General features: G+C 38.6%; 2 protein-coding genes and 1 pseudogene across 5 annotated transcripts; all 3 read left to right on the top strand.

Moving 5' to 3' along the window:
• The first annotated feature begins 1,681 nt into the window (after window positions 1-1,681).
• Window positions 1,682-4,627, top strand: LOC148742804 (ryncolin-1-like). Of its 3 annotated transcripts, none has more exons than XR_016001205.1 (3): window positions 1,682-1,847; window positions 2,928-3,688; window positions 4,016-4,627. XR_016001205.1 is itself a non-coding variant. In XM_088760062.1 (3 exons), the coding sequence occupies exons 2-3, from the start codon at window positions 3,528-3,530 to the stop codon at window positions 4,244-4,246; spliced, it is 264 nt and encodes an 87-aa protein (XP_088616188.1). In that variant the 5' UTR covers window positions 1,682-1,847; window positions 2,928-3,527; the 3' UTR covers window positions 4,247-4,627. The 3 variants fall into 3 exon arrangements, 2 of the variants coding, with proteins under 2 accessions (XP_088616188.1, XP_088616197.1); XM_088760062.1 differs by having other exon boundaries at window positions 4,144-4,627; XM_088760071.1 differs by lacking the exon at window positions 1,682-1,847 and having other exon boundaries at window positions 2,623-3,688; window positions 4,144-4,627.
• A 3,132-nt stretch (window positions 4,628-7,759) lies between these two features.
• Window positions 7,760-11,932, top strand: LOC148742803 (uncharacterized). The gene is made up of 3 exons (XM_088760043.1): window positions 7,760-8,181; window positions 9,517-9,679; window positions 9,846-11,932. Exons 1-3 carry the CDS (start codon window positions 7,861-7,863, stop codon window positions 10,472-10,474), a joined length of 1,113 nt encoding a protein of 370 aa, XP_088616169.1. The 5' UTR covers window positions 7,760-7,860; the 3' UTR covers window positions 10,475-11,932.
• Window positions 11,933-16,705: 4,773 nt separating this feature from the next.
• On the top strand, window positions 16,706-18,462 carry LOC148742802 (ryncolin-1 pseudogene; annotated as a pseudogene). The gene is made up of 2 exons (XR_015996604.1): window positions 16,706-17,407; window positions 18,312-18,462. The product of XR_015996604.1 is annotated as a ryncolin-1 pseudogene (transcript).
• The last annotated feature ends 7,914 nt before the right edge of the window (window positions 18,463-26,376 follow it).

Raw genomic sequence — 26,376 nt, 5'->3', positions numbered from 1 at the left:
CCGGGCGAGTTCGACACGAATTATTACCATAGTTTCTCCATCTTAATGAGTAAGTGAAAGAGTGACTCATTTGCATATCGGAGTCACCATTATGCGGTCAGGACCTTCATTGGATTTATTACTTCTTCTAACCTGTCTATTGAACATATCAACTTCAATAATTTATGTTGTGGGAGGTATAACCTGCAAATAAACCTAAACTTTTGGATGAAAAAGAAATAAATAAAAGAAAAAACAAAACAAAACAAAACAAAACAAAAAAAACAAAACAAAAAAAAAACAGCTGGTGCCGCCATATCCATGTGTGTGGGCATCATCAATCTACAACAAGCTAAAACTTGAAAAGGAAACTTGAGAAAAAGTTATAAGTAGAAAAAAGAAAAGTGAAAAAAAGAATTATATGTGAAGAATCGTGGATACGTATCTATATTTTTACCATTCTTCTAATTAAGCACGCTGCATGGATTATTTAGCAATTATTCCACGAGCGCGTGTTGGATAGGAGATGATAGATAGCCAACGAGGCGCGTAGCTCCGAGTTGGCTATAATCATCTCCTATCCAACAAGCGCTCGTGGAATAATTGTTTTATTAAAAACGCCCTGAAAAAATTATTATTTTGTGAGAAGAAACCGACTTTATTAACTCCTTTTTGATTTTAAGCTGACGCGTACGCTGACGATATTGTAGATTATGGTATGTTGGCTCATATACCGTAATGGCTAAGCTAATGAAAAGTCTTGAATTACATTATCCATTGATCCAGTTTTAAAGAAAAAGGAATATGAGAGGCTGATAGAAAGCTATGACAGAATACCTTTTCCCCTTAATGATAAAGTTATTAAACGAATTGAAACGGCCTGAGTTAGCAACTGAATGACAAGTTTTACGAAATACTGGCAATGCTCGCGCTTATTCCAAAAACTCCGCTCCACTGCTGTCCCCGCTCGCCTTCTCCATTGCGGCTTTTCTGGCGGTAAAAAACATTTAACTTCAACTTTCCTCTGACATTCCACTGGAATCTCTAGGTTCTCATTCCTATCTAAACAGATTGACAGGGCATTAGTCGTAATTCCGAGCAGGATCTGAAAGGCGCTATTAAATTTTGATGAAGAAAGAGTCATTGTTTCTGAATTTTAATCAGTCATAGGAGCAGCAATGTAACTATCTGTAAAAGAAAATTAAAGGTTCGTTTATCTGGCCGCGAATATCGGGTAAAAAAAATTATTTTATGCTTCATTTAGGCTCTTTGAACGAACAAAAAAATTAGTCATCCTCTATAGAGTCTCGGTGAAAGAAAAGGGAAAACACCGCGACTCCATAAAATTTGAAAGAGATTTGATCCAGCATACAGTCTGTGGCGACAGGCTTAAACCGAAAGTCGCCTTTTAGAAGCATATCGAGCGGCTTCTACTGTTTCCAATCTGCCGTTTTCCTTGCACCTGCTTAATTACCTAGTTATGCGATAGAAATGAACCAAAAATCTATATTCTTCTTCATCATAAACTTTTCGACAGTAAAGACTACGCATGCATCTTTGTATAATATTTCTTCTTTGTGCCGTTGTGTACAGCATTGGGCGCATTTCAGAATCAGATCTGAGAGCGGTTAACTTTGCCGACAAGATAGAAGGACAAAAGCTGAAAAGAAGCCTGATAAGAGAACTTGAAGTGGATTGGGAAAGTTTTTGTCAGCTTGAGTGTGTGGATGAGGAACGATGTCAGTCTTACAACTTTGGAACCATTGAGGGCGACTTAAAAAAATTAAAGTATCAGCTTAGCCACTGATGGATTTTCTGGATTTGCTAATTTAACAGAGGATAAAGACTTCATATTTAGAGAAATAAAGGTAAGCTAGATCTATCTTAGTACATTAACTTTGTGGCTGAATGTGCGAATCTATCTTATTATCTAAAATGATTTCGTTGATTTAAAGAGATTTTGCATTGAAACTTCACCACCTGAAATAAAGCCAGTTTGGGTTTCTATTACTTGAAATTTTCTGCGATTCTAAGCGTAAAAAATTCCTCAGAAAAAAACCCGAAAGGGGCCGAAACGCCCCTTGACCATGATTTTGGTACTTACAGGACAAGAAATTGTAGAAATATTAGAGCTCAAGACATTCGAGCGTCACCCGGTTTATTGAGTGTCACAAATTTCATTCTTGCATTTTTCAGAATACAAAAACCGTCTTGAAATAAAGGCCCCTGATCGCGAGTTTAAACATGGCTCTTGGGGGTGCTGTGGTATCCAAACAATTCGCGCGACTGAACGTGTTTACGTGCACAACTAACGGATCTTAAATTCATGACCCAAGCTTTTTGTTTGCCTAGCTTCTGAAATAATTTTTTAACTTTCCGTCTACAATTATTTTAATTAGCTTGATGAAAGCTGCAGTCGTCCATTTTTTACGAAGTCCCCTGGTCAGAAGTTAAAAAAACACGCGTTTATCGTGGCAAATAAATTTGTCTCATTAGAAGTTTTGTCGTGTAGTATCGCTGAGTATTTTAACGACTTTTGCCATATTTTGACAAGCCCTCAGCGGGCAAGTCAAAATACAAACAACGAGTAAAAATACTCAGCTATACCACACAACAAAACGTTTAATGAGAGAGTTATTATCCAACACGCGAAATTATTATTTCAGTGAGGGCGAATTACGCGGATATTTCTGGAGTACAAATATCGCGTGATTTTTGTACTCGTCTCGCGCGTTATTTGTAATCTACGAGGCAGAGTTGGATGATAATGCATGGTATTTTTAAGGACCTACTGACCATGCAAATATTTATGTGATCTGTAAAAGTTAATTTTAGGCATAGTAGAAATAGAAACGAAACAATTGTAACTCTAAAAACCTCGCAGGTGACTTTAAATGTACTACACATGCGATTCCACCTTCTAATTTCAGAGCTTTCTTTAAATTTAGAGCACCTGCGAGCAAAATGATCCGTGCACAGAGAACGAAACATGCGTGGTTGACTACAAATCAAACACTCACTTTTGTAACTTGGAGAAGCGGATATTTTGGAACAAGGTAAACGGTGATCGATAAAAAACGAGACGCTTTCAAATACCGGGGTACGGATGAAACTGGCAAACTGGCACAAGGTTAAACTGGCAACTTGAAACTTCATAAACAGTAAGATTGCGAGAAAGGACAGTGTCAACTCACCGTTAGCCAATTAGAGATCGTGCGGAAATTAACGAGTGACTTGTAACAAACGATTACTAGTCATTCTCAAAGGATTATACTTTTGGATTTTTATTCTTAAGACTAACCCAAGAACTGTTTCGACTATTATCAAAATGGTTCGACAACTGACCGTGTGTAATGGATTAGCCCTGATGAAGAAGAACCCTTCCAAGTGCTGTGTGACATGACAACTGATGGCGGAGGATGGATCATCCTTCAAAGGCGCATGGATGGCTCTGTAGACTTTTATATTGACTGGGAATAATACAAAAAAGGCTTTGGAAATCTGAAGGGCGAGTTTTGGCTTGGCAATGACTATCTTCCCCGGCCAAAATGTTGTTTCGATTTGATATGGAGGATTATGATGGCGACCGAAGATCTGCGGAGTACACGACTTTCTCTGTGGCGGACGAAAGCGATAATTATCGGGTGACGATCAATGGATACCGACGCACCTCAGGCGACGCATTGCTATCTTTCTCCAGGCCTATCAGGTATGTTAGAGGCATTTCAGTTTTTGGCGGCTACGTAGAATGAATCTTATAAAGCTAACTTATGAAAAGCCCCCGAAGAAGAACGAAATGTACTGACAACTGTCCAAAGTTGAAGATCCCCGTAGTTGATTAGCTAGGTCGATCACCTTTTTCTGCAAATGACGAATCAAATGTCAAAATATTCCATTCCGATATACAGGTATCATTGTTGATCAGATGATCCAACTTAAAGTTTGTTGCTGGCCATAATTGCACCTTCCAACGTCATGAGAATACTATTGTTCTCTGCTGCACTACTAAACATACAATGTTTCTTTTTTAATTCAGCTTACAATATCATTTATCTTTAACCCTCCTGATCAAGGATGTATATTTCTGACCGTGAAATGCTATCATCAGCATCGCCGCCCAGATCTTCCTCGTTCTCTTGCGAAATTGTTATTTTAATTTGTTAGAAATATGAGTTTTACAACCAAGGACAGAGACAACGACGTCCATAGCGATGGAAAGTGTGCAATGGTCAACAGACGGTGCTTGGTGGTACAATCACGGCCATAACGTAAATCCAAATGGTTTATATCAAGGTGGAGGATACGCACTAGGAATTACATGGCTACCATTCCGAGGACAATATCATTAACACTGAGATCTAACTTCGACCAGCTTAATTTCATTTGTAGAAGCTGCATGTAGAAGCCTTCAGCTAATTGATAATTATGGTGGTGATGATAATACTTGTATTAGGTTAGGAGTTGTCTGATGCGCAGATGAGCGAAGAAAGTTCTTAAAGAGGAAACAACGTGTACTTGTGAAAATCCGTACGATAAAAATGTGCATCAAGATGTTCATACTACACAGAAATACAAGCGTTAAAGAGAGATCATCATTATAGCCAAATTATATTTAAAGATGAATCTATTAAAACAACCCTCTTTAAAACTTACTTTATTTGGTCTTTAGCAGGATCTATTTCTATGGCGCGCAGACGTTTCTTTATGCCTGGCATGACAACTATGCAATGTCTGGAATGGATGTTGTCCAGGTTTCAATTTGTTGAAAAAGAAAGTACTCTCTTTCCATAAAGCTCGTGAATATTCATAACCAACTGACATGTAGTCTATCTTGAGAAATTTTTCTCAAAGAGACTTTTCTCATAGTGATACAGTCAGAGATTGTTCGATTAACCAAGGTGTATTTCATGAGATCTGCTGATAAACTTTTCCCTCTTTGGGGCTATTATGAAATCGACATCGCCAAATGGTGTTGAAATTTTACAAAATTAGTTGCAAATCGCTAGGTAATAACTCTTTAATGCCTCTTTGGTTGTAGTATCGTGTGTATTTAGTTCTAGCTTTTGTCTTAGCTCGGCAATACGAAGCAGCGCTACAACCGCTGAGCTACACCTATAAACAACAAGTGATTGGAATGGTTTGTTTGAGCATAATTATCGTAGTACATCTCAGAATGATAAAGTAGTGCAATGAGACATTCTGTGCATCGTAAATTTTTTGGATTACAGGAGACGAGAACGCGCGGACGAGAGTAAAAAGCAGTTTTATTATCTGCTCGATCAGAATGAATAAGTGTTGATAATCTGAACAAAGTTGAACTATTTGTTCTGCCACGATGGGTCGTTTGAGGAGCGAAGCACAACTAAATGTTTCCACAGACATTACGGTTCTTTCCCAAGCTCCTGTATTCAAGCTCTTTCAACCCTTGACAAGATCCTCTACGGAATTCGAAGAGAAGAGTGGCAGCTTAGAACACTCAAAGAAGAACCCGAAATTTCTCATGTTTGTCTCCCTATCTCATCCCTTCAAAGGGCAACAGCTCGGTAAAAACAATTTCCATTTCCGCTGACAGTAACCTCTCATCTTTAAAGAGGTATTTTTTCCTGATACCACAAACAGTTTATTAAAGAAGTTAAAAAGTAAGAAAATAGGCTGTACACATGTAAATATCACTGAAAAGTCTCAATTGAGTTGTTTCCCAACGATTTATGGCTAACTTCGTGAGGTAGAAATGTTTATTAGTATACGACTGTTCAAAAAACTTACACTTCCTTTGCACAAACGCTGCCTAAATCTATTTCTGATAAAATATCGGCGAAGAGCCTTTGATTTCTCTCTAAAATCGCTTTTTTGGAATGTACACCAAACTATCGCAATATCTTTCCCTTTAGCAACTTGCAGTGTTCTCTCCCGCTTCCCCTGGCGTTCCAAAAATCTTTGCGCAACGAAAAGGATTCGAGTAGTGCAAGTCATCTGGAGCACCTGTTTTGACAAAATTAAATATCAAATGAAAACAAAAAGCTACAGGACACGATATCGTGCAGTTTCTATGATTAATTCCTCACTACTTTGCCCACCGCGTTATTGCCTTAATTTGGTAATTTTTGCTGATTCAGCTCGCTTTGGTGCTGATTTCATGCAGCTAATTAACAATTGGATCATACGTCATCGTGCGCTCATCGAGATGTGAAGCACGCGGGAAGTTTGGAGAGCACGAAAGATGCGTAAGAGTTTTTTAATGAAAAATATCGAAGTCACGCGCAAGAAAAAAGTTTTTTTCGCGAGGCATTTGTTTGCTGACGTCACCAGCGTGTACAATGGAAAATTGAAGCACGCTCGCGCTATTGAATTTGATTGCACGAATTTACGAGCTATGTTATGAATTTTCTTGTTTGTCTTCCGAGAAATTATTAAAGTTTGCTTATAATGAGGCCATTGTTCACGAGTGAAAACAAGGCTGTAGGGGGTAGTGTGGTATCCAAACAATTCGTGCGACTGACCGTGTTTACGTGCACAAAACTGACCGTCTGATCCTAATTTCACGACACAAGCTGGTTGTTTGCCTGTTTCTGAGAAAATTGTTTCAAACTTCCGCCTACTATTGTTTTAATTAGCTTGATGAAAACTGCAGTAGTCAATCATTTGCGGCATTCCTTGATCAGAAGTTAAGAAAACGCGCGTTTTTACCATGGATATATTTATGGCATCTGAAAAAGTTAGTTTTTGGTATAGTAGAAATAAAAAAGAAACAGTTGTAACTTTAAATAACTTAGCACGTAGCTTTAAATTATGTATTGGGGAAAATTCTGTAGCATTCGATTCCATAGACTGTACATCTCAAACTCTATGTACAATGTGTGCGATCCCATCTGCTAACTTGAAACTTTGCTTTTAAAAGTAAATATTTTCAATCATTCACAATTTCAATGCTAAAGGTAAAGGGATTGACTGTAAGATTTAACCTCTATTCTTAACCATGGATTTACCTTGTAAGAGAGAAAGGTTTGTCTCTAATGTTGTTGATTTTTTTTATAACAACTGTCCGCTCTGTTTTTCTAATGATTGCAATAATAAGGAAAGTGATAATAACGATAAAAGCTTGTTTACAAGGCATCTATTATGTGTTTCTTCGCATATTAAGGGCTAAATTATGATCTCCTAGGTTAACAAATGGAAAAAACTGTTGATTTATTCCTAACAACTGTCGGTAATTATAAAGATAATGTTGAGAAAGGTTTGTTCATAAGACCTCCATTAGGTGTTTCATCGCTCATAAATAGCTAAATAATGATCTCTGAGGTTAACACAGGGTATGCCTTTTTTATGTTATTTATATTCTTCATAACAACTGTCCGCTCTGCTTGAGATGCGATAATTAGAATAACAATGATGACAAAAGTAAGTTTATAAGACCTCAATTAGGTGTTTCCTCGCTCACAAAGAGCGAAATAATGATCTCGCAGGCCGTAACAGTTATTAATTTATTTATGATAACTGTCCGCTCTGCCTGGGGTAGGAGTAATTACAATAATAATGACGATGAAGGTTTGTTGCCAAGGCCATCATTAGGTGTTTCTTCGCTCGTAAAGAACTTGTTAATGATCTTTTGGGCTAACACAAGGTGTGCTTTTCATGTTATTTATTTTTTTTATAACAACTGACCGCTCTGCGTTGGGTATGACAATAATAGAAATATTGATGACAGTTTTATTTACAAACCCCTGGAGCGCATTATTCGCGTCCTATGGGCTAATAATTATTAGTAAGTGCTGCAAAAAAATATCTTCATTTTAAAATGCTCCTCCCTCTGCTAACGCAGGTCAGAAAGTCAAGGAAATTTTGACCTGAATTTACGTGCAAAGCATTCTACGGAGATTGAACATGCGTCTGTGGATAATTAATCTCGTTTGTGCCGCTGTGTATGGAATAAACCGTATTTCAGAACCAGATCTGAGAGCTGTTAACTTTGCCGACAAGATAGAAGGACAAAAGCTGAACGGAAGCCTGATAAGAGAACTTGAAGTGGATTCGGAAAGTTCCTGTCAGCTTGAGTGTGTGGATGAGGAGCGATGTCAGTCTTACAACTTTGGAACCATAAAGGGCGACTCAGAGAAATTCGAGTGCCAACTAAGTGCCTCTGATCGATTTGCTGCATTTGCTAACTTCACTGAGGATAAAAATTTCATATACAGAGGAATAGAGGTAACCTAGACCTGTCTTAATGTATAAGCAATGTTTGACTCAATGTTTGACTCAATGTTTGAATATTATCATCTGAAATCGTCGCTGGATCTCTTTACAATGTTTCCTAACTCTGATGCAATAACCTTCCTCTACTTAACGTATGTCGCTAAAGGATCTAAGAATCCAAAGATATTGCGACAATCTAAAGAGAAATTTTCTGAAGTTTGCGTTGGGGAAAGAAACCCAGAAGATCCCTAATAATAATAAAAAAAAAAAAACAAAAAAAAAACAAAAAAAAAAATAGTAAAAAACTGAACTGTTTTCATTTTTACAACGAAGAGCTAGTAATCCGATACATACAATGCGGCAAAGAAACATTGCTCTAGTTTCCACACACATTCTATATTAACATTTTGGCGTTATCCTATCCGTAGTAAATCGTCGATATATAAAAGTTTTGCCTTGTCGCAAGTTCGCGCCCTCAACGTAAAACAAGTTCTCCCCATGAGATAAAGGAAGGTGCCTAGTTCTAAAAACTTGCTACCGTCGTTAGCACCAAAAATTTGTCAAATAGAGGAAGAACGCAATACTTTAGCGGCTTTACATTTAACCGCACCTGGTTAGCTCAATTGGTTAGAGCGCTGGATTGTGTTGTACGGGACAAATGACAAAAACTCCCTGACGGTGAAGGATACCCATGCATCTCTAGACAACCAAATTTTGTGTTGTGCGGTCGTGGGTTCGGGCCCCTGCCGGACCAATACTCATGGTCTTAAAATAACTGAGGAGAATTTGCTACCTTTCTATAATATCAAGAAATGAATAGATATCCTAATCTTCTCGGATAAGGACGAATAAAACCGTAGGTCCCGTCGCCTGCAGGGTTAGGGGTAGGAGATGTTAATTTCCCACGCACGAGATTACTGTGTGGTGGATGTGCTCCCCGGGGTGGGATGGTGAGATGGTGGGTACAAAGGGGTTAGGTGTCAATTGGGACGAAAGTTCTAGTTCTATTCCTTTCTCCTGCCATTCCCGTGGCGAACAAATTAATTTCCTAATTTGTGTAGTGGTCGTGCGTCAATAAACCGCACATTCATAAATTTCCATGTTGCTTGAACTTGAGGAAGGGAAAAAAGACCTTTGGTTTTGAGTGAGAATTTAACCTCGTGCACATGGCAACGATAATGTCCTCGAATTTAAAATAGGTGGCAGTTAATATTTTTATATCCTATGATTTCTATCTTGTAAATTGGTATTCAGGGTAGTTTTGGAGCCATTCCTTTGACCTGACCAAATTTTGTTTGCATTAATTCAATTCTCTGAACCTGTTTTCATCACGTAATTTGCTTTTAGGGTAAAAACGCTGCTAAATGTTCAGCGAGTATCGCCGGTACTGTTCGTAACAATACTTTCCGAAAGGCCTGGGAATGGTGTAATGGTGAGGTTTGGCTATCAGTGGTGATTGGTTTGTTCGCTACTGAACCAGGACGTCACTGTCTTGATATTTTAAAATCAGGTGAGTTTAAGATTAAGCGAATCAATAATTTGAAAAAAACTATATGTGAAATAATAACATGGTCTTGAAAAGAAAAAGATAAGCGTGAACTTTCCTCTTTGATACTAAATAATGTAATTTTGGTCCTATTTTAAAAGTAACTTCAGATTACTTTTCATTATTTCAGGTCAAAATCGCGGTAGTGGACTTTATTGGATCGATCCAAACGGTGGTTCAACAAGTGACTCTTTCCAAGCTTTTTGTGACATGGAGACCAATGGTGGAGGGTGGACACTAATTTCCACGAAAGTGTCTCCAAGCTTCCTCCTTATCAAAACAACCTTCCTAGCATCAGCTGCAGAAACCATGGATGCAGATGCATCGAGTCACATCCACCCTGACATGGGGGAATGGGAAGAAGTCATGTTCCGGTTCAGTGACGTCAATACCATCCGGGTTATTTACAACAGGAAAGCAGGCGCTCCAAATAAGGACAAAACAGACTTCGAGAAGTTCTTGATGGGGACAACTCTCGACAATGTGGGGAGGACCATCCACGGTTTTTCCAAGTACAGCCCAGCAGATCACAACAAGAGGAATCCCTCTTCTGGTTTTGCTTCAATATCAGATTTCCACCTCGATTCAAACAACGGGATATCTGAAAGCCATGCTGGCACAGACAAGTGGATTGACATGTGGCACTTTGTTGACGGCTCAAACAACTACATCACTTTTGACGATAGCCGCGCTGTTGGCACCAAGTGTATCGCGGGCTACTGTTATCTGAACAAACCAATCTGGGTAATGGTGAGATAGGAAAAAGAACTGTAGGTGAAAGTAAGAAAAGGCGCTCTCAAGTTTTTGCAAGGTGATGGGAGTTAATCAATTATGCTATGCTGCCACAACTAGCCATAGTTGTTGTATTAGTAAAAATAAATAGTCTATAGCTTTGATAAGTTGTCCATCGTTAGAGAGAATTATTATAATCTCGATGTAACTGCCTAAAATAGTTGTTTTTAAAGATGCCAATGTACGGATTCTCATTGTGTTTGCCATTAACCTATACTTCTTGTTATTGTGAAATACCCCCTGATTTTAAGATTCGCAGTATCTCGACCCTTCTGATATGTTTTAGAAATGCAAAATCTCAATTTGATATTGTTTCCCTTTCCATGTTTTCTATTAAACTAAAATTGTTTCATCTTTACATGCTCACTTTGGAGGTTGGTTGGCCGCATCTTGATATGCTTTAATGTGACAGCGTGATGCTGTTAGTGAGTTTCACAGGCGCTTACCAATACTTGGCTGTGTAGCCGCGCAATGCGGTTTCAGTCTAGGCCCACAAATTGACCCTTGCTTACCATAGAGTCTCCAGTAGGTCAGTGGCTAGAGCATCCGACTAGATCACGGAGGGTCGTGGGTTCAAGTCCTATCTGGGGCTCGGATTTTTATATTACACTAAAATTGTTTCATCTTTACATGCTCACTTTGGAGGTTGGTTGGCCGCAGCTTTATATGCTTTTAATGTGACAGCGTGATGCTGTTAGTGAGTTTCACAGGCGCTTACTAACACTTGGCTGTGTAGCCGCGCGATGCGGTTCCAGTGTAGGCCCACAAATTGACCCTTGCTCACCATAGAGTCTCCAGTAGCTCAGTGGTTAGAGCATCCGACTTGATCACGAAGGGTCGTGGGTTCAAGTCCCATCTGGGGCTCGGATTTTTCTATTACACTAAAATTGTTTCATCTTTACATGTTTGTTATTAAACGAAAATTCTCATTTGTTAGCTCAGACCCAACTTTATACTTCTGTTTCTGTTTCGTTCCACATTTATCCCGACCGAGTTATATCGTGTATTAAAACTTAGAGTTACTTGAAATATTGAATGACTCATTTCAAATGAAAGCGACACGCACTCTTAATCCCGAGATTTTGAAAAAAATGCAGTCGTTTAAGGAATTATGATAGGATTAAAAATTGAAGCGTAGCAGGGATGAGACATATCAAAATACAGTGAAAACTTTCTCTGGCCAAAAGTTTTAGAAAACATAAGCTTTCGGCTGTCGATCTACAGCCTCATGTCCACGGATGGAAGGCTGTTGATCGACAGCCGAAGCTAATGTTTACTAAAACTTTTTGCCAGAGAACGTTCTAGCTGTATTTTAAAATTTTACAGGTTTAGACAAAGTCAACTTCATTACTATTTATCATAAAAGGAAAGTTGTAAGGAATAATTGACTGTCTCCGATTTAAACATGGATGTCTCCGAAATGAACACGGCTCCCTTTAGCTCGTTATTTTTAAGGCAACCTAAGAGTAAAATTATCTTTATTTTCTTTACTATTTTCATATGACACCACGGTTTTTTGTTTTTTGTTTTTCATTATTCGAACTGGCTTCAACTTAATTTCTGGTCAAAGCGAGTTGTATCGCTTTTTCATGTTTCCCCACGCATTTTAGTGACGAGTTTTACCTACAATGGTGACACGTTTTACCTACAATGATGACATATGTTCGGCCTTACCGTGCCTGATTATGCTTAGTGCAATAATAAGGTTTTGAAAACTGTCTTTTGAGTTGTCACACTAAAGGAGGGAAATTTATCAGAATATAGTGAGCCTCATTTTGCGTACGTTCCACGAGGATGCTATCTTTGAATTCCTCGGTGCTTGCGCTTTTGTTTCTCAATTGTCTTGTTGATATTTCTGTGATGTTAGGAGTTGTATTTCATAACCCGGTGCATTGGAATTCAGAGGTGGTTGATGGTATAATAACTGTCACGCCGCCAATCCAAATGGTTTGTACTAAGGGGAAGGTACTACACAAGGAGTAACTTGGTACTCATTTCGAGGGCTTGATTATTCGTTAAAGCACATGGAGATGAAACTTTCGACCAGCATGATTTTATGATTTTAACCGCCTCCCGGTTAGCTCAATGGATAGAGCGCTGGAATGATGTGCGGGAGGTCGAGGGTTCGAGCCCCGGCCGAACCAACACTCAAGGTCTTAAATAATTGGGAAGAATATGCTTCCTTTTTATAACATCAAGATAGGGTTTAGATATTCTAGTCTTCTCGGATAGGGACGAATAAATGGAGTTCCCGTCTCCTGCAGGGTTAGGGGTTGGAGACGTTAATTTCCCACGCACGAGATTACTGTGTGATGGATGTCCTCCCCTGCATGGGGTGGGATGGGTGGGTTGTTGTCTTGTATTTCACATGAGCCTCTGGCTCCGGCAATATGGGTAACCATGCCCCACGTAAAAGACATTAAACTTTGATTACAGGATAATGGGAGCTGCGTCTGTAAAAGTTTCGCAAACTGTAACTCTTCAGAGTTGAAGATATCTTCAATGCGTGAAGAAATTCTTGACTAAGCTTCCGATGATTGTATAATGGCGTATATGCGAGTTAGCCATGACGAAGACAGAGTGTGCCCAATAAAGATACAAAAGTTTCTTATCTGTGATACAATAGGGACAGGGCGATTGCATGTGCCCAATATGTAACATTTCAAACTAAGGTACACATTGAATGGGACACATTAATACTGGGTTATTGTAACATAGCATCTGTGCATTCTTATCGTAAACCTTCTGATAAAATTCGATTCTCATAATCATTTTGAGGGAGTCATAACTGGATATCGAATGAATGTTTAAAGAATCTTTTTTATCCCTTGGATCATCTTAAAGTCTTTGTTTGACGAATCCACAATTCACTGTTAAATGCAAGCCATTGGCGAATTACTCAACAAACTGTAAGACAACTCCTGAAATTAATTCCCTGATACTTTGCCCACCGTGTTTTTTCCTTTCTTAAGTAGAATCGCATCAGTGAGTAAAATTTCGCATTCTGATTGGTTAAACAACAAAGCGAGGTATTTAGCATGGAATTACGAATTGAAAACGAGGCTGAGTGTTATTGTTTCATATTTACGTATACATAACAACTATAAGTAATGTTTTTTTCTTTTTTTCTTATTCTTATTCAGTTAAGCGATTCAAGGAAAATCCACTACTTGACTCGTGAATTGCGCGTTAAATTGCCTTAGAAAACCGATATCGCGCTCATCGCTATGCGATATCGGTTTTCGCGTGCAATTTAATGCGGAATTCCCTCGTCAGGCTATGAATTTTCTTATAGAATTATACTAATTTGGCTTCTTCTGTCACCAATTTCAAGCCGCTGTGTTTAATTGTCTTGTTTATCGTCCGATCAATTCACTAGAGGTTTGCTACCATAGGGGTCATTGACTTCAACACGACAGGAGTGAGGAGGGCTGAACTGGATATGACTGACGTGACACAACTGACAGGCGGATCTTAATTTTATGACCGACGCTGTTTTGTTGCCTTTCTTTTGAGAAAAGTGCGTTAGTTTCTTAGACAGAAATTGTTTTGATTAGTTGGGAATTAAATACTTTAGTAGCCACTTTTGAATAAGTTGTTTGACCCAAGTTAAAAAGATATCAAAACAATAGTAACGTCACAAATGCTGCTTGGTGTTTTAAGGACGAACCTTATGCAATATTCAAAAGGATCGTCCAAAGAGGATAAACCTAATTTTAATTAAAGTATAATGAAAAGGAAAGTTCTAATAACATTAAATTGAGGAGATGGCAAATTCAACGATTGCGAGTTGAGTCAAAGACCGCATAAAAAGTAAAACAACTAAACATGTACCTATGGGCGTTTGTGGTGTTCCCACTCGAAGGTCTCGCACAAGGTTCAAATCGCTTTTTGGAGCCTGATCTTAGGGCTGCTAACTTCGCAAAGGCGATAGAAGATAGAAAACTCAACGGGAGAATCTTAAGAGAGTTTGAAGTGCTCTCTGATATCTCTTGTCAGTTTGAATGTAGCTCTGAAGACCGATATTTGTCATACAACTTCCTTCCCATCCAGGACAAGGAGACGAGGAGATGTCAACTGAGTGACTCTGACCAATTTGTTGGTCGAGAGAATTTTACAAAAGAAGATGGAGCATTGTATAGAGGAATACAGGTGGTAATATTGCTTCGTGTTAATGTTACAGGGCTATAAGGCTTAGCATTTGCAAAGACACTTTATTTGTTACAAATTGAATGTCGGCTGGTTCGTAATGTGTCATAGGCATAATTTAGTAACAAGTTTCATCCTTTTTTCCTAGAAGCGGCCTTTTCCTAGAAGCGGCCTTTCACATTTTCGCTGGTTGTTTGACATTTCAATAAGCACAGAATTCTTTAAAAATCAAAATTAATGGAATTATTTCTTGAAAAAATGGGTAGAAAACTTTTTAGATAATGCACGGCCTCTGGTTCAGATCACCAAGATGTGTAAACTTCGATAGAACGCTGGAGCCGTCAGTCTTTCATTGAAGTAGTCAACTACAGGTTGACGATGAACTGCGTGTTTTGAACTGCTTACCTAAGCATCATAGCAGTTTCCATAGAAACCAATATCTTTTCTAAGGGATTAGTCCCTGAGAGCACCTGTTGTAAAACTGATACGAGTTCATAGTACAGAAGAAAGGAGAAAATACACAAGAATCCTTTACCAGGAAATGACTTTAATAAATTGAGAAAAATGTTGAATTTCCAACAGAAGATTTGGCTGGACGAAATGAAGTTTTAAGGAATGCGAAAGAAGTTGACATAGCACTTTGGATCTCACCTTAAATTGGAAAGAGTCTACTTTCAATTTTTGGAAATACAGTCCAACCCCTATTAAGCGGAAATAGAAACTGGCCGCTTCATTGGGTTGGCCGCTAGGGGTTCGTCAGGAATTGGTCTGAAACTTACGTAAAACGTCCATGTAACCAATTACAAGCATGCTTAAAGGATTTTAAGCTCTGCTGGACGCAATAAAGCGTTTTAAAATCGCACAAAACCAATTTTAAGTAAATGCTGAGATAAGGTCACAACATGAATCAGTTACATTGAAAAGTTAGCGACATGTAACGACATGGTAATTTTAATTCAGTGATTAATTGCATAAGTTCAATTTTAAGGAAATCTGACGATGAAGTCTCAACAAGAACCAAATAACACATATGAAATTCTCGATAGTGACAAAACTATCATAGATGTCGCAAAAGGAAAAGATCGTTACTTGAAATAAGCACACGTATTTAATTTTGGGTGGCCGCTTAACAGGGATAAAAAACAATAAAAACCTCCATCGGGACGACCAAAAGGTGGCCGCAGTCGCTTAATAGGGGTGGTCGTTTAATAGGGGTTTCATTTATAGTATTTAGCTGAAAATAATTTCGTGACTTTAATAACTGGCCGCTTAATAACTAAGGGGTGGCCGCTTAATAGGGGTTGGACTGTATATGGATTGATAAAACTTGTTTCCTTAATTTAGAGCACCTGCGAAGAAAGTGATCCTTGACTCTGATGATGACTTCCGCACAGGTTGTCGAAACGTCAGTCACTGCCACCGACAACAGTCCTTCTCAGGACTACACTCACCCGGACGATCAGACTACACCTTCACATGTTACCCCCGGGTTCAAACCATTTACTGCAGAAAAATCAGTGTATGAAAGAGATATACGTACAGGATGCTCTTAATCAAGAGATGTGCTACTAACTGCGACTTCATATATGAGATAGCAACGTCCAGCTGACATTGAGAACTTTGGTAGTCGATTATCACGGAATGATGTGAGGACTAAATGTCTTTTACTTACTGACAGAGTGGGAGGGTAGTAGGTTGAAAATATTTAACTCAGGGTCATTATATATAGGCTGAGCGCAGCGAGGCCTCTACGTCCTGACCACAAGCTGAATGTCTCCCCGTTTGGCTCTGGTCAGTAAATAAGCCCTTTAGCATTTTTTAACAATTCTTTAAACTTTCAAAACTTTTGGCTTAGCTTAAATTGGACCCGATAAAGAATCACAAGAGGAACAACCACAAAAAAGATGTTCTTCTTTTTTCTGGTAAGAACAAGACACTGAGATTTCGTCAAAAAACGGGACTCATTTTCGTATTTTTGCTGTCTTCTAATTTTAAGTCTTAAGAAAGAAATCCCATTTTTCAGGAACAATTATATATTAAAAAAAAACACAGTATGTTTTGCGAAAAATTCGTCCCAGTGTAGGGCTAGCCGGCTTAGTCCCAATGGGTTTACGTCAAACCGTTTGACCCTATACACATCCGGTCTCGTTAAAGGTTTCACTGCGATTGCACGCTCGTGGCCAGACGATTCATAAAGTGATATATGCGTTTTCCTATTTTTGTGCACACAAGGCGATGAATTATGACGTCATTTATTTTAATTTCATAACAGAAGATAACTTGATATTCTTAGTGGGTACTTTTCTCGAGTTTTTTATTTCATAGATTGCTCCGAGAACCGTCTTGACTATTATAGAAATGGCTTCCCTACTGACGGTGTGTACTGGATTTACCCTGATAAAGAAGAACCCTTCAAAGTACTGTGTGACATGACAACTGAGGGTGGAGGTTGGACCACCTTTCAAAGGTGCACGGATGGCTCTGTAGACTTTTATGTTGACTGGGAATCCTACAAAAAGGCTTTGGAAATCTGAAGGGCGAGTTTTGGCTTGGGAACCATTATCTTTACCGTCTGACTCAATCTGCCGACATCACGGTTCGCATTGATATGGAGGATTACGACAGTGACCGGCGATTTGCCGAGTACACGACTTTTTCTGTGGCCGACGAGGATGATAACTATCGGGTGACGATCGATGGATATCGAGGCGACGTAGGCGACTCATTGGTATTGCACTCTAAGTCCATCAGGTATGACTTAGGCATCGTGTTTTCGGTGCTTACCTGAACGAATACTGTTTTTAGGAAACTTCTGAAGTGCATCTGCTTAAGAGTGTGCCCTATACCTCATTTTATTGTCTCTTTTCTTGGAAAATTATTTTATTACTTATTGAGGCATACAACTGTAAGTATATTGGTAAACTTGCTAGCCTTTGTTGGATAGCGGAAGCAGCAACAGCGAACTGCATTCACGTAACGATAGGGAACCGAGGACTCTGGACCTTTCCTTTCCATTCAGTTAATTAATCTCTCGGTTCTTTCAACCACAAGTCTATTTACATCAAATTCACCTCTCTCTCAGTAACTTGGGTCGTCTGACCCTACCTTTGACAAATCTATTCGAATTCAACCCGCTTCATGCTTGTGATTGACCTTGACTAAATCCTGATGTACTTGCTTATATTTTCTTTATCGGAAGGCATTTGTGAGCTTCCAGGCAAACAGACCTTGGAAGATTTTAAGACATTCTTATTAAAACACTAACACAAACACTTTTACGAGAATCACAAAAATGATGAAGAACGCACGAAATTTCGTGTGGGTTCAAAGTAAGGATACCAGACACATTAAGCGCTTCCACTGATGGAAGTTGGACAAGACAGTCAGTCTGGAAAGAAGTCGCGATAGCTTTCACCTTAATAGCCTCGGAATTCGTACAATAACCAAATGCTAAATACAAACGAACACTGAACTAACTAGATACTTTATAGCTTTTTTTTTAAACTTACTTGTGACACTTTTGTAATATTGCTTCCTCTCTTATTTTCTCGAATTACCAGTAATTAGACAGTGCTTCTTGGCTGGGTGTTGCTGACCATGCATTGTTTCCCAGCCTCTCATTTTCTCAAGAAGTTTTTTTTGTTTTGAAACTTAGAAACATGAGTTTTACAACAGGGGACAGGGACAACGACATCGCTAAGGGTGGAATTTGTGCATTGCGTTATAAAGGTGGCTGGTGGTATAGTAACTGTCGAAAACTGGTCTCAAATTACATGCTAGAAAACGGTGCTAGTGTTTGTCCTTGAGAACGATAGAATACGCGACAAATACGTACGAAAAAAACTTTACATATTAAGAATATATCAAATTATATTTACCTAGAATGAAAGGAAAAAGAAACGGCCTAACTTTTAAGGAATGTTCAGTCAAAATCTACCGATTTCTGCCGCTTTTACCGCTATATTGAAAATAACGCTACCACAATGCAATGCAATCGGAGTGCGCACACCGCCTTGTTGCGGTTCAAATCATTCATGTCGTAAGAAGTATAAACTGCGAATAAACGTATGAATAAAAAAACAACTAAGAACAGCTGGCGTAGCTATCTCCTTTACTCATGTGTTTAAATTCTGGACAGAGGGGCAAACAATGGGCATCAGCAATCGGAAACAGCATGTAACTTAAAAGTAAACTTAAAAAATAGTCAGTAAAATAAACAGAGGTGAAAATAAAAGTTATGTGCGAAGAATGATGGATACACATTCAATTATTTTTCATTTTCATTTGCATGTTCCAATTAAGCACGCTGCATGGAGTAGGAGAGAAATATGGGAGGTTGACAGAAATCTATGACGGAGTACTTGTTTCTCCGTGATGATAAAATTCTTGAACCGGTTTAAACAGGCCTGAATTAGCAACTGAAGTAAAAGTAGTAGGAAATTCTCAATGTACGCTCTTATTCCAAAAACTCGCTTCACTGCTTTCCCACCTTCGTCATTGCTTTCTGCTGGTAAAAAAACATTTAACTACAACTTTCCTGTGACATTAAACCGAAATCGTTAGATTCTCATTCCTATCTAAACAGACAGCGTTGTGTACGGCATTGGCCACATTTCAGAGCCAGATCTGAGAGCTGTTAACTTTGCCGACAAGATAGAAGGACAAAAGCTGAACGGAAGCCTGATAACAGAAGTGGAAGTGGATTCCGAAACTTCCTGTCAGCGTTCGTATTGCAGAGCAGGATCTGAAAGATGCCATTAAAATTTTGACGAAGAAAGAGTCTTTGTCTCTGAATTTTAATCAGTTATTGGAACAGCAATGTAAATATCTGTAAAAGAAAATTAAAGCCGGCTCTTTCTCACTGATATTTTATGTCGTATTTATAGTTTACACACTGTTCCAGTTTTTTTAAACTATATTCATACAGTACTCATAATATTCTTTGTCACTGGCCTTCAGATGATCTATAGTGGTGCCGGAATCCTCTAGATAGTTGCGAGAGATTACAGACATTATAGGTACGATGTGATTAAGGCACTGGTGTTGAAAATATTTTTGCGCTACCTCCTCAGCAACGATGATTAAAATCGTGAATAAACAGAGACCGGGGGTAGTAATAATTGTTTTCAAATCAAAATAGGAGATGTTGAACAAGCTGACAAAGCTTTCGAAGTGAAAAATTATTAGGTGTGCAATGTGTAGCTGAAAAATGCGAAAGAGGAGAAAGTAGAAATTAGTTTAAACAGACAAAGACCAACTTTCGTTTAACGACACGTTACGAACAGAGTTTATAAACTCCCTTGAACTTTAACAGGGTTCGTCCTGTCTTGCAAGTCCGTGAGTTTCAGGGGAAGTCCACCAATGAATTCAAAAAATCCTTGGAAAGTCCTTGAATTTTTATTTTCTCAAAGCTTTCTTGAGAGGGGTGGGACGTTAACTTTTTCCAAGAAACCAACTGTAAATAAGTCAAGCATGGTGCGCCAGGGTGGTTTAGAAATTAACATGGAGCGTGGTAGTAGATCCAGTAATGCGTTATTGACCAAGCAGGATGACTCAAACCTGAGCCAAGCGTTGAGAGCCATGAGAGAGCTTGCGTGCAGGTTACGCAAGGACAAAATGGCTGCGATGCTGGCCACCGCAGAAACCGAAAAAAAGGCAAGGGTTGATAGCCAATCAGCTCACAGAATTTGCTGTATCTTGCACCGCTTGCAAAGCCAGCCATATAAAAAGGCAAGGTAATACACCGGCGTAATATAACTCTTCAAGCAAGAATCTCTCCCACCATATTCATCTAATTCAGTCAAAGTTTAAAATGTTATGAAAGCTGAAAAAGAAAGGGTTCCTATATCGCACTCATTCAGAGCTACAAGTTTGGATGGCCGAGGGGTGGGTGCCTATTCAAAGAAAAACGGTATATCGATTAATTGAGGCTTTGCGCGTTATATCCTGTTGTTTCATACTTTATACTATCTCATATTGCCCAGGTTTGTCAGGAAATTACTCGTCGTCGTGTGGTTAGGTCCTACAAAAACATCCCATCAGAAATTTCACGATCTAGCTTTGAAAATAAATGTACCAGCAGTTATTTTGCCTTGTGTTATTTAGAGAATTTTTTTTTGGCAGAATTTTCTGTTTTGACGTTCTCTTCCCGTCGCGGTTTGCAGGGCGACTTTTAACAGTAAATGAAGCTGTTTTTCAAATTTTTGTCTCAAACGACCATTTATTCCTGTCGCTCTGCTGTAGATAGTTGAAGAGCTCAAAGAGCAGACAAGTTTGCGTCACAGGAATTTATTCACATTATATATCCCAGAAAAGCTCAGGCATTACTCTTAATGTCAGAACTTCAGCCTGGGTGAACCAGAAAAGGATAGAAAATACTTCCCTATATTAACCATGAATGAAAAACTAAGTATGTTATGTATTCCAGAAGCACTAAGGCATTACTGTGAATAGCAGGACTTCAGCCTGGGTGAACCAGAAAAGATAAACAACACTTCCTAATATTGACCATGAATGAAAAACTAAGTATGTCATATATCCCAGAAGTGCTCAGGCATTACTCTGAATGCCAGGAATTTAGCCTGGCTGAGCCAGAAAGGATAGACAACACTTCCCTATACTGACCAAGAATGAAAAGCTAAGTGTTATATATCCCAGAAGTGCTCAGGCATTACACCAAATGCCTGGACTTCAGCCTGGGTGAACCAGAAAGGATAGACAACACTTCCCTATATTGACCATGAATGAAAAGCTAAGTATGTAATGTAATGTAATGTAATCTTTATTTAAACACGATCAATTCATCAGCCCATAAAAATACATATCACATCCGCTAAGATATTTAAAATTGAAACTACATGCTATAACACTAAAACTGTTTTCCATGAATGCCGTGTGTTAGACTTAAAGTATTTCATTCATCTTACGTTTAAACAACCCCAGAGACTCTGTGTTCCTTATGTCGTGTGGTAGACTGTTCCATAATGTGGCGCCATTGTAGCTAAAGCTTTTTCTGTAGTAATTAGTGCGCGGTAGAGGAACATTGAGCTTATTTTCAGAGTCACTGGGGTCATAAGCAGAGTCACGCCACGTAAACTTTGAATATAGATACCCTGGAGCTAGCCCGTGCAGACATCTAAACATCACGGTGGCTTTATGGATTTCCTGCTGGCATACAAGACTTTTCCACCCTAAAAACTTGGGTAGCTCAGTTGCTTCAGCATCTTAGTTAAAGAATGTCAACACACGGGCTGCTCTATTCTGCAATTTCTGCAGTTTGTCTCGTAGCGTTTTCCCACAGCTACCCCAAACAATGTCACAGTAATCAAAGTGAGGTTTTACTAAAGCTTGGTAAATGAGATGTAAGGTTGATGCTGGGATCAGGTGCCTAATTCGCTTTAGGGCCCCGATACCAGCGATGATCTTTTTCGTTAGTTTTTAGATGTGACTATGCCAATCGAGTTTATCGTCTATTATTACACCAAGCGATTTTGTAGTTGTAACCTGGCTCACTTGAGTATTGTTCATTCTAATTGTTGGTGAAGCTGTGAGAGTATTCAGTCTCTGCCTCGACCCTATTAGCATGAATTCGGTTTTAGTCATGTTCAACGTGAGTTTGTTCACTTGTAGCCACTTGTAGACGTTTTCTAGGTCTTCATTTAGACAAAACTGAACATTCTCAAGATTGCTTCCCGCATATATGAGGTGCGTGTGATCGGCATACATTCTCGGTTTACAATTTGATAAGCAAGTTGGAAGATCGTTGATATATATTACGAACAATAATGGACCGAGGATGGTCCCTTGAGGGACGCCGCCAGTCAATGAGTAGCTATTGGATAGCGACCCGTTCACAGAGCATTTTTGTGTTCGGTTTTCCAAATGACTTAAGCCATCTGAAAGATTAGCCATGTATAACATAATAGTTTAGTTTCGATAGAAAGATCTGATGATTAACAGTGTCAAAAGCTTTTTTCAAATCTAGAAAAATGACTGCATTGACTTTCTCGTTATCAATATTATATGCCCAAGAATCTGTCGCTTCCAACAAAGCTATTACAGTTGAATGATTAGCACGAAACCCTGATTGGTTTTGACATAGAACATCGTGCTCTTCCAAATAGGCATATAACTGTTCATAAACTATTCTTTCAAACACCTTCGCCATTATTGGAATCACCAATATCGGGCGGTAATTGTTAGCATCACCGCGGTCACCCTGGTTATAAAGAGGGGTAACCCTTGCATATTCCGGCCGTCTGGGAATGTCCCTTGGCTAATAGATTGATTGGAAATATCAGATATCGACACACAAATAAGATCAGCACATTCCCTGATAAACCTAGCAGATATTTTGTCAAGGCCCGTTGCCTTTGACTTGTCTAGTTTATTTAACGGGACTCGAACCATTGAGTATATTCATTGTATCTGATTTATCGTCACGGGTGTATTACGAATCAACTTAACAGCCTGCTCCCAGTTGGCTTGTTAGCTCAGTTGGTAGAGTACTGCACTAGTATCGTAGAGGTCAGTAGTTCGAATCCCGTACAGGCCTGACTTTTTTCAGGTCTGATTTTCGCTATTGCATAAATAGCGCTATCTACTGCGAAGGATCGTGCATCATACGTATTAAATACCGCAGTTCAAAATATATGAACTTCATATATTCATTGTAACCAAAAATATTTTGGCCATAAACTTGCTTAGGTGAGCGTATTTGCTTATTGACTATATTTTTTTGTTTCTTAAATAATGCCCAATCGTTAAGATCATTTGTCTTGCTAGCTTTGATTTTTAATATGTCTCTCTTATGCACAAGGTCTTTCAATTCAGAGGTAATCCACGGAGAACTCCGTGAACGAGCGCGCATCGTTTTCAGGGGGCATGTTTGCCAGCCATAGCCAGAAATGTACATTTCCATTGCTGCCACATCGCGTTTGAGTTGGAAGACTCGTATACATTATCCAAACATTGAGATAGAATATCATAACGAAACTTTTCGCCACCAAAATTTCGGAAATTTCTATATGTAATAGAATTATTTCCGTTAGACATCCCATTCAGGGCAAGTTTTCTATATACATACACCATGCTATGATCGCTTATTCCAATATGACAAACTCCTGAACATGCAATCTTATCCGAGCGAATGCGTCAATGCCATAGTAAGGAGGTTTTTTGGCTCTAACTCCCTGTCCTTCGAAAGGAAAAATGTCAATTCTGGCTCACTTGTTACTATTACACCAGTGAACAATCTGATTGGTGTAATATTTGTTATCTCTCGGAAAACCATTCGGAAAACAAGGTTTGGAACATATGGCAAACAGGGACCTTTTGTAACATTGTCGATTTTTAGACATTGATAACTTAAAAGATTCACCAAAAATTCAAAGTGCAATAAATTCTCTTCAACTTTCTTTCGTTAGAATGCCAAGTAGTTGGCCTTAGTGCTGTAAATTCATTGCTGTCAATAGCATTTGGTTGGTGCTATAATGGACTGAAATTGACGAAACAAAAAAACGGGCTTTTTGCGAATCGTGAATCTTTCATGGACATAAAAAGTCATATAGATGCACGGCAGATTTTTTGGGAGCTCGATATCTGCGATTTTATTGCTTGTTGAGTTGTTTTTCTGGGGTTTTTGTGCTGCTATGCATACGAGAGCTTTAAATTCATAGAAATTCGGTTCTTCGGCTCTTCGGCGACATAAAAGATAAGACCGACTTTGTTTATCATTTCCAGTTTGTGAGCTTGAACGATACAAATAAATGGGCGAAATTCAAATGTGTCATAGAATGCTCTAACCACTGAGCTACTGACGCTTACCAATACTTGGCTGCGTAGCTGCGCGATGCGGTTCCAGTCGAGGCCAACAAATTGACCCTTGCTCACCATAGAGACTCCAGTAGCTCAGTGGTTAGAGCATCCGACTAGATCACGGAGGGTCGTGGGTTCAAGTCCTATCTGGGGCTCGGATTTTTCTATTACACTAAAAAAAAAAAAATTGGTTCATCTTTACAAATTTAAATGAACAACAAACTTCCATTTTTTAAAGGAGCACTCTGATGAAACCGCCCTATAATTTGAAAACCCGAAAAATTCAGTTATTTCATTATAATATGAATTTTTAGTGATTAATAAAGCCTTTGCAATAACAATTTTAGTTGAAAGTCAATTCTAAGGCAAGAAATTACGATTTGAAAACCGTTCCGCCATTAATTTTCGTAATTACTTCGCAGGCTCAAGAAGACTGGCGCGAGTTTGGAGATTACTTATTTGATGCGCCGTGCTCGTGGGTAATTTTCAAAAACAGTATTTTGATGGTAATATGGAGATAAGTAATTTTCAAAAACAGTACTTTTATCATCTATATTGCTTTTTATAGCACCAAGATTAAGACTATTTCACTAGATTTCACGAGGTTTTCGTATGAATATAAAAGTGTGTTGAGTGATCTACGTCACAATGGGAGTGACCGCTGACCGAAGATAAGTTGAAGATAAGTAATGGCGGAACGGTTTTCAAACCGTAATTTCTCGCCCTAGAATTGACTTTCAACTAAAATTATTATTGAGAAGGCTTTATTAATCACTAAAAATTCATATTATAATGAAATAACTGAATTTTTGGGTTTTGAAATTATAGGGCGGTTTCATCAGAGTGCTCATTTAAAATATTTAAACTCAGTTGTTTACTTGTTGCGCACTAAGTTTTATTAGATAAAATTAACTGACGTTACGTTTTATTGCTAATTGCCTATAAGTAGTAACACGTCCAAAGAAAATATGAATTTTAGCTGAAAAGAAAACCCATCATTCGTAGTTTATGAATTTACAATAAAAATTTTCCTGCAACTTTTCGATTTAAGAAATTTCAAACCAATTGCATAATTAGGAATATAGATCTAACATTTGCGTGACACATAAGTCACGCAGTGACAACCATCATTCTACTTATTTCTTCAAAATGAATGCTTTCGGAGAAAACAAAAACAACCTCTATCGTAATCCAAGTACTTTGAAGACGTTATTTATATCATTCAAGCATTTATTATTACCACTGAAGCTCACAAACTGGAAATGATAAACAAAGTCGGTCGTTTCTTTTATGTCGCCGACTTCGCGGTCGAAGAGACAAATTTCTAGGAATGCCTAACAGCACAAAAAAACCCAGAAAAACAACTCTGCAAACGGTAAGTTTATCATTTCTACCTTTCACCTCTCGAATATTAAACGTATATTTGGTCAACCGATTCGGCTGAAACTTGGCAAAAAAGTTGAGTGTAATAAGACATTTCAAAAGCCACTTTAGATCACTTCTCTGACTGCTTGTTCTCGAGTTTCAAGGGGGGGTCCCATTGGTGGCCTGTGGATGAGATTTTGAAAGTCCTATAAAACTCCATTGGTAAATTGTGCTGTCAACTGATTTTGACCATGGACTCTACTATAATGGAGCTTTTACTTCATAAATGTAACTTTGTTTTGAAGTGATTAGACAGAGAGGGACCTGGGGATAAAATTAGGTCAAATTTCAGGTCAAAATCATTATCCAAAATTGCTATTTTTGAAAAAACCATAACACTCCCCTGCCTTCTTACATAACTTTCATACCAAATCCAGTATGTACTTTAGTGACCCATTTATCACAATCAGTTGAGAAAAATTTGGCTTAATAAGGTTTGTTAGGTTTTTGGCGCAAACTCTCCATGCCCCTTTAAGGCC

Source organism: Stylophora pistillata, chromosome 1 (genome assembly GCF_964205215.1).
Source record: "Stylophora pistillata chromosome 1, jaStyPist1.2, whole genome shotgun sequence".
Taxonomy (NCBI): Eukaryota; Metazoa; Cnidaria; class Anthozoa; order Scleractinia; family Pocilloporidae; genus Stylophora; species Stylophora pistillata.
The sequence above is the reverse complement of the archived record's forward strand: the minus strand, read 5'-3'. Positions and strand labels throughout refer to the sequence as shown.

Coding starts and splice junctions, on each gene's coding strand:
- LOC148742803 (XM_088760043.1), top strand. CDS start 7,861: ATGCGTCTGTGGATAATTAATCTCGTTTGTGCCGCTGTGTATGGAATA. Junction 8,182..9,516: donor TCATATACAGAGGAATAGAG/GTAACCTAGACC, acceptor ATTTGCTTTTAG/GGTAAAAACGCTGCTAAATG. Junction 9,680..9,845: donor TCTTGATATTTTAAAATCAG/GTGAGTTTAAGA, acceptor TCATTATTTCAG/GTCAAAATCGCGGTAGTGGA.
- LOC148742804 (XM_088760062.1), top strand. CDS start 3,528: ATGTTGTTTCGATTTGATATGGAGGATTATGATGGCGACCGAAGATCT. Junction 3,689..4,143: donor TCTTTCTCCAGGCCTATCAG/GTATGTTAGAGG, acceptor TTAATTTGTTAG/AAATATGAGTTTTACAACCA.